We start from the raw sequence: 13,294 nt of genomic DNA on the forward strand, positions 1-13,294 counted from the left end.
AAAATAGCAATTTTTTAATAAAATCTTTTTACTACAAAAGCGTGATCTGGAAGGCGGGGAGGCTGTACAGGCGAGAGACAGTCCGGGATCAGGTCCGCATCTCTCACTTCTTCCTCTTCTTGTCTCCCGGAGTCCCCTTGTTCTTCTTGCCCAGAATCTTCAGAAGGCTCTTGGACATGTAGTAGGGCCGGTCTGCTGAGCCATCATTCCGCTCCAAGTCTTCCACTAAGGCGCGACATAGACCGTAAGAGCGAACCTTTGGGAGCCAACCCCACTACCCGGGAAAATGAGGGACTAAGAGACAGCTGCCTGGCTTCCAGACTGCAACACCACTGGCTGGTTTGGGGAGCAGTTTTTGTAACCTATGTAATCACGTAATCGTGTCCTCATCTGTAAAGTGGGGTGAACGATACTATATTTCATAGCGCGATAAGGGTTAACAGAAAAAATACATGTCAGTTGCTTGACAGAGAGCCTGGTACACAGGAAACTGAATAAACGCCTACAGTATGGTAAGGAACTCCCCACTCACTACAGCCACCTGCTCGGAAGTCTCCTGGGGCTAAGTTCTTCCCTAGTTTTTCTTGGGAAGATACCAGAGGTCTCTGCCCTAGAATGCCCCTTCTTGAGAGAGCCCAGGAACCTGGGAGCTCATTCCCTCCGTTCTTCCCAAACACCTGAGGATGTTAGAAGAGGCTCTGGCTCCTGTAACTCACAAAGTCGCTGTTTTGGTACTTTTAAGCTGAGGAGAGGAGGTGGAGGGTGGGGGTGGGCTGTCTTGTCACTCACAGAAACAGAGGAAAAGAGTGTCCACACACATTCCAAAAACGCTGAAGAAGCCGCTGGCGATGAGGTAGGCCCCTAGAATGCAGACCTGGAAGACACAAGGCTCCCCATAGTGTTCCTCTGGAGAGTTGGAGAGTGAGGTGGGGGTGGGGGTGGGGTGGAGGGGTGGGAGGATGAAAAGGTATGGAGTTGGGGGGAAGGTGGGAACGTGTCACTCACCATGATGGGCAGCCAGTAATAGTTGAGTTGAGGATTCTCAAAGTTTTTACCCAGTCTAGGGATGCGACCCGTGAAAAAAAAGAAGGACAGGACCCCTATGGGAGAAATCTGGACGTCACTATCACTGTCTGAGGTCACCTCTTAAACTGTCCAGTGCCCCTGTCCTCTGTCCCTGTAACTCCCTGCCCTGGTCCTTACCGACACCTCCAACCACCAGCAGCTTCCCAAAGAACAGTAGCAGGTCTGTGACTTTGTCCAGGACGACCACCCTGTATAAGGGGTTGGAATAGGTTGGGGATAAGAGGCCTGCCTGGGCTGGGAATAGCACTGGCTGCATAATTTGCTGATAGATGCAAAATGAAAGCTGTTCACATTTCAAGATGGAGGTAGCAGATTAAACCAAGCTCAAGGCCCTTCTGAGCACAGCACACTTGTGGGTGGGAGATGACAGGGGTGGGGTGGGGGGTGGTGACAGCCTGACCTGACAATGTTCCGCATGAGCAGCATGAAGGCGTTTTTGGCTGAGACACAGAAATTCTTCCCGTAGATGGCAATCTGGGTGAGGTGGCAATTTCAGAGTTAGCTGTGGTGAGCTCACCTGGGCCAGGGCGGGAGGTCAGGGTCAGGAGTGCCCAGAGCAAGGGGTTGCTCGTATAGTGCACTCACCATGATGTATGCATTGCGGTTCAGGAACTTGATGAACTTTTCCAAACACCAGAGGCAGCACTTGAAGCAGCACAGGATACAGCGAGTCAATGGGTTCTGGGCTCCTGGGGATAAGAAAGGCTCATGTTTGGTCACTGGCCCCTGATAGGTGCCCCTGCCCCATCAGGGATACAGCTGATTAGCCCAGCCTCGGCCAGCCCCCAGCCTCTGCTCACCTCTCAGTTTGTGGTCAATGTATTCCAGGATGACCCGGGCTATCTGCACCAGGGTCAGGATGAGGGCTCCAAAGGCTAGTGACCCTGTGTGGTAACTGCAGGGGATTGGTGGTCAGAGGCAGCCCCAGGACCCCTGGGCCTCCTACGTTCACAATTCCCAGTCCTCTGCCCTGGACTTACCGGAGTGTGCGCAGGAAGGCAGAGCCCAGGGGAAAGGTAGGGATGTCCCGGGGCTTGTGGAAGGCCCAGTAGAAGGAAGCAAAGGCCCCAGCCAGGACACACTGGCCCAGGGCCAGTACCCAGTTGATGGTCCAGAATAGCCCCAGAACTGCATAGATTTGCAAGTTGAAGAGAGAACGCTGTGCCAGGCCTGTGGACCGGTAGCCCTGGAAGACGCACATCAGCCCGGGACAAGAGGAGTTCACTTGCTCCTGTGGAGGAGGGCAGAGGATGGAAACAGGCTTCCCAGAGCTGGGGAAGCCCGTTCCTTCTAGGAGATTTATCTCTGGGTTCAGACAGGGTTCAGCTTGCCTATTGTGTGAGCACAATTTGCTTCCTTCAGTCTCCAGTCTCTGCAATAGCACAAGAGCTCCCAGGCTGTGCTGTTGTGCCGCTGCTGCGGCTCAGTTGTGTCCAGCTCTGTGACCCCGTGGACTGTAGCCCACCAGGCTCCTCTGTCCATGGGATTTCCCAGGCACGAATACTGCAGTGGATTGCCTTTTCCTACTCCAGGAAATCTTCCTGACCCAGAGATTGAATGCTTGTCCCTTGTATCTTGTGTGTTGGCAAGCAGGTTCTTTACTACTGCGCCACCTGAGAAGCCCTGTTGTAGCCAGGCCTTAATGGTATGGAAGCAGTGTGACCAGTGCCTAGCTCTCCCTTGGACTCCATCAGCTGTCCTCTTCCAGAGCAGCCTCTGCAGCTTCAACCAAAACACTTTCTAGCAAAGTTGAACAGACTGGGTACCAGATGATAATAAGGAATTGTTCATTTTGCTTGGTGTGATAATGGTGTAATGGTTATGCTTTTAAAAAGTCCTTATTTGTTGAGATCCATCCTAATATATTTATTGATGAAATGGCACAGTATTCAGAATTTGCCTCTTAAAGCTCCAGAAAAAAAAAAAAAATTGCAGGGGCTTGGGGAATGGGTGGGGAGACAGAGAAAAAGAACAGAAAGCTGAATGTTATGGAATCTGAGTATGGGGATTCTCCATGTTTGTGTGTGTCTGCAAATGTCTCTAATAAAAAGTAAAAAACACAGATTTGTCTCCTAAAGCAAAGGAAATAAACAAGTGGGACCTACTAAACTCACAAGCTTTTGCACATTAAAGGAAACTGTTGAAAAAAACAACCTACCGAATGGGAGGAAATATTTGCAAATGACATGATCAATAAGAGATTAATAGCCAACATATAAAAACAGCTCATACAATTCAACATAAAAAAGAAAAACAAACACACACACCTGATTTAAAAATGGGCAGAAGAACTGAACAGACATTTTTCCAAAGAAGAAATGTGGATGGGCACCAGGCACGTGAAAAGATACTCAACATTGCTAATCATCAGGGAACTACAAATCAAAACCACGAGATATCACGTTGTACCTGTTGCAATGGCTCTCATCAAAAAGAATATGACAGATGTTGGCAAGGATATGGAGAAAAGGAAACCCTTGTACACTGTTGATGGGAATGTAAATTGGTTCAGTCACTGTGGAAAACAGAATGGGAAGTTTCTCAAAAAGCTAAAAATAGAACTACCATTATGACCCAGGAATTTCACTTCTGGATATATATCACCCCTCAAAAAAAAAAAAAAGAAAAAAACCAAACCACTAATTGGAAAAGATCCATGCTCTCCCAATGTTCATAACAGCATTATTTTCAATTGCCAAGGTGTGGAAGAAACCTAAGTGTCCATTAACAGATGAATGGACAAAGATATGGTGTATATCAATATATACAGTGAACTACTACTCAGCCATAAACAGGAACATTTGCAGCAACATGGATGGACTTGGAGGATGTTATGCTAAGTGAAATAAGTCAGACAGAGAAGGACATAGACTGTATGATATTACCTCTACGTGGAATCTAAAAAATTCAACCAACTAGTGAATATAACAAAAAAGATTCAGACTCATAGAGGACAAACTAGTGGTTACCAGTGGGGAGAGGGGAGCTGGATGGGGCAATATAACTACTTGGTATAAAATAAGCTGCAAGGATATACTTATAGCATGGGGAATATACCCAGTGTTTCATAATAACTATAAGATGGGTGTGCCTTTTAAAAATTGTGAGTCACTGTCTATACACTTGTAACTTATATAATATTGTACATCAATGATACTTAAACAAACAAACTTCTTTTTCCATGGGACTTCCCTGGCAGTCCAGTGGTTAAGGCTCTATCCTTTCACTGCACGGGGCTTGGGTTCTATCCCTTGTCAGGGAACTAAGATCCCACATGCCATGTGATGCAGCAAAACAAACAAACAAACAAACAAACCCAAAACGAAAGTTTTTCCATAAAATGTGACAAAAATCTTGGTAACTGTTGAGACTGATTGTATGTTTGAAATTTTATAGCAAGAGGGAAACTACTTTCCACTTTTTATGTAATTGTGGGTTTGTGTCTGTTGCCACCCGCTAGGTCCTAAGCAAGTTGAAAGCAACAACTACTTCATCTGGGGCTTTGTATAAGCAGTGCCTGGATCCTCCTTAAGTGATCTCCCTCTCCTTTTTCAGTGTGTGGCAAACGTCTGTGGGCGTGCTTCCCTGGTGGCTCAGGGGTAACGAATCTGCTTGCTAATGCAGCAGACACAAGTTCCATCCCTGGGTCAGGAAGATCCCCTGGAGAAGGAAATGGCAACCCACTCTAGTATTCTTACCTGGGAAATTCCATGGATAGAAGAGCCTGGTGGGCTACAGTCCATGGGGACTCAAAGAGTGGGGACACAACTGAGCAACTAAACAACAATGCTTGCGGGCACAGCCCATGGTCCCAGTTCTGATGCAGTGGCCACATGAAAGCTTTGACAGTAAATACCCAGCAGTCCAGCCCCATCTCCCTGGGAAGCTCACAGAGGAGAGTTTGGGGAAGTAGTTTCTCTCCTGAGCACTCAGGGAACCCACCTGCCTACTGCCTAGAACAGTGTGTTCTGAGAAAGACTAAAAATAACCTAAACAAAACCCACCTACAGATACCAGCTCTTATCAGGTGCCAGGCATTATACTAAGCACTCTCATGTACCCAGTGTCCTTTCATCTTCTCGGCTACCCTGAAGCACAGATATTAAGATTATCTCCATTTGACAGGTAAGTGAAGTGAGACAGAAAGGATGAAGTGGTTAATGTTCCTCTGGGCAGAGAAACGTCCTGAGGAGGGAGGGCGATGTTCTGGGATCTGCCTGCCCCAGGGCCTGGCGGCACAGCACGCCTCCTCTTCCAGCACAAGGGGAGGGAGAGGTGCTCTGTGGGAGATCTGGAGTCTGCTAGGGGCCTGCTGTGTGACCCTGGGTGAGCCCCTTGCCCCCTCTGGTCCTGTCTCCTCTGCACAATGAGGGATTTGGACCACTTGGCCTCTAAGTTCCCCTCAGCCCTCTCGACGCCCTCCATGACACCCCCAGATCCTCACCATGGGGTCGCATGATGTATTCATGGGCACTTTCTCACAGCCAGGCAAACTGCTGTTGGGCGCCCAGAACACGTACTGAGGTTGCCCCGATGTGGCCAGGAATCCAGAGGGGAGTCAAAGAAAGCACGGTGACGGGGGGGCCTCCACAGACCCCCTCCCCTCCTCAGCCACCCCTTCCCGGGCGCTTGAGCAGGTTGCTCACTGCACGGAGGGGCTGAAATTCAGCCTGTGCTTGCTGTCATGGCAGGGCTGTGTCTGCTGGGCAGAAGGGGTGCCTTCTTCCGACGGCACTAGTATTGTCCTGCCCCCACCCCCAAGGGCTTCAGGACGGGTGAGCCATGTGGGCAAAGGATACAGAGCGATTATAGCCCAGTAGGCAATGCAGACAAGCAGGAGGGCGAAGGTGACCAACGGGTAGAACATGGTGGACATCATGTATCCTACAGCCCTGCAAGGGAGATGAGCGCAGTCCATCAGTGAGGCCATCCCCCCACCCCCCCATCCTCTCTTGGGGTTGACCCTGGCACAAGCCACACCTCTGCCTTCTCCAGGGCCTGCCCCATACCCCTAAGACTGGGCACATAGTAGGTGTTCATTGGAAGAACTGAATTGAATAAATCAGGCTCAAGAGAACTTTAGAGGAAACTAGAGTCACAGATGGAGAAGGCAATGGCACCCCACTCCAGTGTTCTTGCCTGGGGAATCCCAGGGACGGGGGAGGCTGGTGGGCTGCCGTCTGCGGGGTCACACAGAGTCGGACACGATTGAAGTTGACTTAGCAGCAGCAGCAGCAGAGTCACAGAGAAGCCACCAGGGGGGGCTTTAGGGACAGTAAGGGCCTATTTCCTATTTTAGGCACTTGACAAGACACTAATTAATTTCTTATGACCACCCTACAATATAGGAACTATTACCACCTCCATTTTACAGATGAGTAAACTGAGGCACAGAAAGGCTAAGCTTCACAGCAGTGTTAATCACCATGCTGTTCTACCCCCTTTCCTCCACTGCCCTGCCACCTTTCCAGCGCTCCCATTTCGGGCCCGCCCTTTGCCCTCTGCCCCTTCTCCTTCCCAGGCAGGCCTGACCTGCTGGCCTCCTTCAGGAGGGCGATGGCGATGCAAATCCGCTGCCGCAGGAAGATGAGCATCAGCAGCAGGACGCCTTCGAGCACAGCCAGTATGATCACTGAGGGTAGACAGGGGGCAGAGGGGCCTGGGTCAAGGCCAGGGCAGCTTTTGGGCAGCCAGTGGTTCACGGTAGGCAGGGCACTCACAGGCGGCTAGCCAGGTCTCCTGAACGTTTCTGTAGGCACTGAGGTTGGTGGTGAAGCCCAGCTGGGAGATGGAGGCGCCCTTGTCCCGCAGCACACGGTATTCTTCCCAGCAGTGGTAGATGCCATATGCCAGCACGCTCAGCACCCCTATGATCAGCACAAACACCAGGGGCCCGGCCACCAGCCGTAGAAGCAGGATAAACAGCAGGCTCAGAACCAAAGCCACGCCTAGTGCACTGTGGGCAGGGAAACATAAGTGAGGGTCACCCCACATTGCTCGGATCTTTCCCTGTGCAGAGGCCCACAGATGTCTTTCCTCAAACCCCTAATGTCTCCAAATCAGAACAACCCCACCCCACCCCCTGCTTTTCTTATAAATCCTGTTGGACTTGGGATCCTTTTGGACCTCTGGCTCCTCCTCCCCTGCCCAAAGCTTCTGTTTCAGACGGTGGTCTAGGGGACAGAGAAGCACAGTGGGGAGAAAAGAAGGATGAGAGGGCAGAGGAACCTGGTGACTCACACAAGAATCCAATACCAGGACTGGGCAAAGTCTTCAAAGATCTTGACACTGATGTCACGGGCATTGAGGCTGTCGAGAAGACCACTGTTGGAGAGAGAGAGAGTCAGATGGGGCTGTGAGTGGGAAGGAGGGGCGGGACAGAGATGGAAGGGCAAGGGAGTGCCCACCTGATGCTCTGGGCAATAGATGTGTTGGAGATCCCTGGGAGCTCGGGCACCGTACTATTGGTCCATGGGAAACAGCGCCCCAGAGCTGGAGGGAGAGAACCGGGGGAGGGGGGCCACAGAGCTGACTTCAAAGTCTCTGGCCCCTCCCCCGCTCCCCACCCCCGATCTGCTGCTACTCTGTCCAGTAGAGAAGGGCTCTGCACCCTGCAGAGGGCAGTTCTTGACTCCACAGCAGAAAGGGAGCACCTGCCCCGAGGAGCCCAGTCCAGCTGCCTTCACTGTCTCTTCATGCCCCGTCTTCCATGCCCTGCCACTGCCTCGGGTAGACCCTCTTGCCTCTTGCAGCACCTCCACGCCCACCCCGGCCACCCTTCAATTCAGCCTCTGCTCAAGTGCCTGGGAGACAAGGCACAGGCGGGACCTGGCATTCCAGGCTCAAGGTCACTCTGCTAGACGCCCTACCGTGGAGAGTGCCCACGCTTGATGTCCAGGCTGTGAGTCCCCATCGTCTGAACCCAGTCCCTTTCCCCTCCCCTCTGTACCTTTGCTCTCCCTCCTCTAGAAATTCCATCCATTATGCCCCATTCAGCTCCATCTTCATCTCCCCTCCTCCAGGAAGCCTTCTCACCCCTCCCCCAACCCTCTCCTCTGGCACCTATTATGTGCCTACAAAGCCATTTATCACCACCCTGACAACAGCTTTGTCATGCTTGCTTTGGTATTTACATTCTAAAGATAAGAAAATAAGGTTCAGAGAGGCTGAGTTATTTACCTAAGACCACACACCTGGAAAGTGCCAGAAATTAAACCCAGATCTATCTGATTCTGGAGCACCCATTTGGAGATACTTCCTATTGCACACATTGAGAGTTGGATATCTTTTCTCATGCTATAGTTAAAAAAAATTTTTTTTTCCCGTGGAAAGTATTTTCCATGAGGTTTGCAGGATCTTAGCTCCCTGGCCAGGGATCCAAACTGTGCCCCCTCCAGTGGAAACACAAAGCCCTAACCATTGGGCAACCAGGGAATTCCCCGCAATTTTCTTTTCTTTTCTTTTTTCTGTTAAAAATAACATTCACTATTGGGGAAAAAAAGCATACAGGGGGGAAAAAAATCAACCGTGATTCCATCACTAGACACAGTCCCTTTAACATTTGGGTGAACGTCCTTCCAGTCTGTTCCTGTGCCTGCACATAAATGCACGTGTGTACATTCACCCATGTATGTTCTTGTGGTAATCTCATGCAATTGCTTTGTGAACACCTCTGATCTCAGCACCTAGGAAGCAGTTTTCATCTTCACTTCACCTGTCCCTGGAGCCTGGCATGCAGCAGGTGCATAATAAGCACTGGTGATCGGACTCCAGGATGATCAGCAGAGGAAAAAAAGCAAAGACCTGATGCCTGTTCCTATTTTGTTACAGAGTAGCTGTGTGACTTGACTCTCTGAGCCTGGTTTCTTCAAAAACCTAGGACTGGATGAGTCTGAGAGAGGAATGTGGCTTCTCACCTGGAGTGGAAGGCAGGAGGAAACTGGGGCAGAGCTCCTGTTGCAGGCTTTGGAGTACTTGCTGGAGGGTGGGGGAAGACAGACAGACACACAGACACAGAGCAGGATGAAGGAAGGAGCCATCCTCTTTCTCCCACCACGATCATCTCCCCCTCCCCCTCCCATCTTTCCTTATTATGGACGCTCCCTGGTGACAGCAGTGATGTTGGGGGCAGCACTCACCATGTTCCCAGGCACCCCTGGCAGACAGAATTTCCTATCTGCTGCGTAGAAGACCTGTTCGACCGTCTGTGAGAACTGTTTCGGTTCCACGGTCCATGGGGCCTCTGGGCAGGAGGATACACACACCTGGGGGCAGAGAGCATGCTGAGGGGCTGGTACCCAGACCCTGGGGGGAGATCACAGGACAGATGCAGGCCCCAGACTCTGACCTGGGGCGTGGGGCACGTCAGGCCATTCTGGGCGATCGCAATGATGTTAGTGTTTAGGACGCAGCTGAAGATGTTGAAGTATAGGAGATATGGTTTCTCTCTGCAGGAGAGAAGGAAACATATGCATGAGCGCTTGGTCAAGCTCAGGGAGAGAGAAGGACTGCCAAAGCTGTACCTCTAGATGTGGCCAGTGTGACCCAGACACGCACCACCCAGCTCCTGACTGCAGGAAGCTCAGCCCAGCTGGGGAGGTGTGGGAGACAGCCGAGAGTTTCCCAGAGGAACTCAGCATTGCCACTGCTAACAGATGGTTAAGAGCTTAAACTCTGGAGCCAGATCATCACCCAACTTTATGACCCTAACCACTCACCACCTCAGTTCCATCGGATGTAAAATGATAGTACCTGCCTCACAAGGTTGAAATGAGTTTGTGAGTGTAAAGTACGCTGCCTGCCTGGAACATAGTCAATGCCATATGAATGTTACTATATTTTTTAAAAAAATATTTATATATTTACTTTTTTTATTTGGCTGTGCTGGATCTTCGTTGCAGTTATACAGGATCTGTGGTTGTGGCATGTGAACTCTTAGCTATGGCATGTGGGATCTGGTTTCCTGACCAGGGATCAAAACTTGGCCCCTTGCATTGAGAGCATGGAGTCTCAGCCACTGGACCACAAGGGAAGTCCCAGCAGCTTTATTATGTATCAAGTGTTTTCTGCATGCTGGAACTGATAGTGTTGCTTCTGGAATCATCTTTGTGTTTCAGAAGAGGAACTCCGAGTACAGAGAGGTTTGAGTCTCTTGCCAGAGATCACAGACCAGAACTTAGTGCAGCTGGAGATGAAAATGCCCATCTCTGAACTCTAAAACCCACGCACTCAACCATGACTCTGCTGCCTCCCAATTCTGGGTGTCTGGGAAGCCGCTGGCCAGCAGTGGGGGCTGTTCTACATGGTGAGATTCAGGGAAGCTGAGGTAGAGTCCATGCCCTATTGCACCTCCCTCCTGCCCCCTTTCCTGTCTTCATACTCACTTGTTCTCCCCGATCCCGCAATAGGCCCCCGTGGAGTTCCTGGGGTAGAGGACTTGTTTGGGGTCTCCGTACACCCAGGCTGGAGATAGAGACATGCAGATAAATCATCAGGAGCGGAGCACAGGGACTTAAGAGGGAACAGCCATGGAATGGTCCCTCCCTGGGGCAGTAATGTCCCCCAGCCACTGCCCCAGCTCTGCCCAGCCAGAAACTCACCCAAGATCCCCACGGCGATGTAACCCAGAATGAAAACGAAGAAGAGCACACAGCAGATGATATCTGTGCAGCTCCTGGGAGAGAAATGAGGAAGACACCTGAAGAGGGGGTGCTGCAGTAGGGGGAGCATGGTCTGGAGGAGTCATACTTTGGAGAGTTGGGGGGATGCTAGAAAGTAGGCATGGGTAGGTTTAATTTTATAACCTTTTTTTTTTTTTTTAAAGAAAAACCTTTTCCTGGACGAGTAAACTTTCTTCTGAAGTTTAACACAGGAAAGGGCACAATTCAGAAGTGCTCAGCTGGGTGAATCTTCCCAAAGGACACTTGCCCGTGTAGCCAGCTCCCAGCTGAAGACACAGAATATCACCAGCAGCCCAGAAAGCTCCTTGGGCCCCCTCCACCCATGACAGTCTCCCCAGGGCCACCACTCTCCTGGGGCAGGAGATTTTCCTTCCACAAATTTCTTAACAATATTCCAGTAAATAGAAAGCAAAACCAAGACCCTGCCCAGCCCCCTGCCCCCACCAGCACAGTACCCAGAACTTACCTGTTCCTGATGGGGCCTCGAAAGGAGGGGTCATATTTGGCTGGTTTCCCTGAAGGGCAGGGGGAGGAGTGTGGGGAGTGAGACATTGAGAGGCATCTCTTTCCCCCAGTTTCTAGTCTCTCCAGATCCCTACCCACCGCAGGGTCTACCCTAAGCCCTGTCCTAAGGGCACTCAGGAATTTGGAGGGAGAAAGAGAGGGGCAGGGCTGGCAGGAGGGGAGAGCAGAGAACACGGAGAGTGGGATCCAGGCTTGCTCAGCAACTTTGCTGCTCCTTGTGAACTCCAACCAGGAGGCCTTGGAGGTAGGGGGGAAGGGCGGCCTTTTATGGGTCATTTACGCTCACACCTCAAGGCTCTTCACCTCCTTCCTCCACCCTGGCTCCTTTCTCCCAAGTCTCTTCTCTGGCTGGGACATGGGATTCTGTGTTCAGTCATCTCAGTGGCTCTCACATCCCAGTCCTTGTCCTTCCCCCTCTCTGCACCCCTACTCAGGGTGGGCACAGTCCCTCCCACATCTGCCCCAGCCCTTCCCTCCACTCTCTGGCCCCAGGCTGTGGGGAAAGAAGCTGGAGCCAAAGGCATCAATTCCTGTAGGACCTGGAGAGGGAGGAGACCCACCCCCAACGCTGTAGACCTCCTGCCCTGAAGGGACCTTAGTCCCCAGCTGCTGCCAGTGTCCTCTCCGGGGGAGCGGTCAGGCTGACACCTGAGCCGGCAGTTGAGATTGCTGTGGCCACAAGTCCGGTTCCTGGTCCTCCCTGAGTACACACGGGGAGGAGGTGGGGCCAGGCCGCCAGGGTCCCATGTGGGACACGGGGGGGGGGGGGGGGTGAGAATCTGGGAAGGGGTGTGGCCCCTTCTCCTAGGTGCCCTGGACTCTGTCCCTCCGTGGTTCTGGGACATGATGTCAATGATTGACCCAAAACCTCTCCAGGAAGTCTGTGGGGCGTCCCCACTGCTCCTTCCCCTACCTCCCTTCTGACCAAGCCTTGTCTTGGGCAGGTCCCTCCCTTGGGGTTCCCTCCTGGCCCGACCAGGGCAGGCCCCTGAACCCCAGGGACTCTCTGCAGGCAGGCCCCCAGTCCTCAGTGCACACAGGGATCCCAGAAGCTGGTCCCCATTTCCTCTCCCTGCAGATTCCCCAACCCCACCCCCACACTAATCCCTGGGACCCCTGGGGCAGGCTCCCAGCCTTTGTTCCTCACAGACACTCTGGAGACAAGCCATCTCCTTCCTCCTCAGGCCTTACCCTTCACAGGAACCCCAGCAGGCTGCTGCCTCTTTCCTCTGGGCTCCCTCCTAACAGGGATCCTGGAGGCAGGCCCCCAGCCCCCTCTCCACCAACATCTGCTGCCCCAACTCCTTACAGGGGCCCTCAGCAGAACCCACTGCCCCTGCCATTCCTCACAGTCCCTGGCACGCAGACTCCAACACCTTTCCCCTCCTGGAGACTCAAGAGTCCTGGCTGAAACTCCCCCTCTTCTCGGGGACCCCAGCTGTTCCTCCCCACAGCAGCACAGAGCCTGGCTCACTCCTCCAGCCCCTGAACTCCTTCCCCTGCTCAGGACACTGACCTTGATTCCTTCAGGCTTCACTTCCAAGGGCCATGCTCTGAGGGGGCCCCGGAATTCAGGCGTGACACAGTGCCCCCTGCTCCAAGGGACTCCAGCCTCCCTTCTCATGGAGATCACAGCTTCACTCCTCAAAGGCTCCCAGCAATGGTCCCCAGTCCCTGAACCCCATACTCCTCCAAGAACCCTGACGCTATCTCCTTTCTTCCATCAGCTGTTTCCTGGGTCCTCCCCTTGGGGACCACGACTGCCCTCAGCTCCTCTCCTTGGGGTAACCCAGCCACCATTTCCAGAGCAGGCCTCCCCTCCCTGACCGGTCTCCGGGCCCCTAGCCCAGCCTCACTGCCCCCAGCCCTCTGCCTCACCGTAGGCCTCCTCGTCCTGGTCCTGTTTTCCCCCCATGGCTCAGTCTCCCGGAGTGATTGGAGCCCAGGAGACCTGGCGGCTCACCTGCCACCAGCCCCGCCCTCTGCACACGTCACAGCCCCTC

General features: G+C 52.4%; 1 protein-coding gene across 1 annotated transcript; it reads right to left on the reverse strand.

Annotated features, from left to right (window-relative positions):
- Positions 1–103: 103 nt before the first annotated feature.
- Positions 104–13,206, reverse strand: SLC44A4 (solute carrier family 44 member 4). The gene is made up of 21 exons (XM_052649135.1): positions 13,170–13,206; positions 11,233–11,281; positions 10,686–10,759; positions 10,470–10,548; positions 9,434–9,533; positions 9,225–9,350; positions 9,003–9,063; positions 7,494–7,578; positions 7,327–7,410; positions 6,807–7,042; positions 6,619–6,718; positions 5,886–5,978; positions 5,531–5,633; positions 2,067–2,317; positions 1,887–1,981; positions 1,672–1,775; positions 1,487–1,560; positions 1,204–1,274; positions 1,006–1,100; positions 790–874; positions 104–225 (listed from the first exon to the last, which is right to left on the reverse strand). The coding sequence occupies exons 1-21, from the start codon at positions 13,204–13,206 to the stop codon at positions 104–106; spliced, it is 2,124 nt and encodes a 707-aa protein (XP_052505095.1).
- Positions 13,207–13,294: the final 88 nt, after the last annotated feature.

Source organism: Budorcas taxicolor, chromosome 11, assembly GCF_023091745.1.
Source record: "Budorcas taxicolor isolate Tak-1 chromosome 11, Takin1.1, whole genome shotgun sequence".
In the NCBI taxonomy this organism is placed as follows: Eukaryota; Metazoa; Chordata; class Mammalia; order Artiodactyla; family Bovidae; genus Budorcas; species Budorcas taxicolor.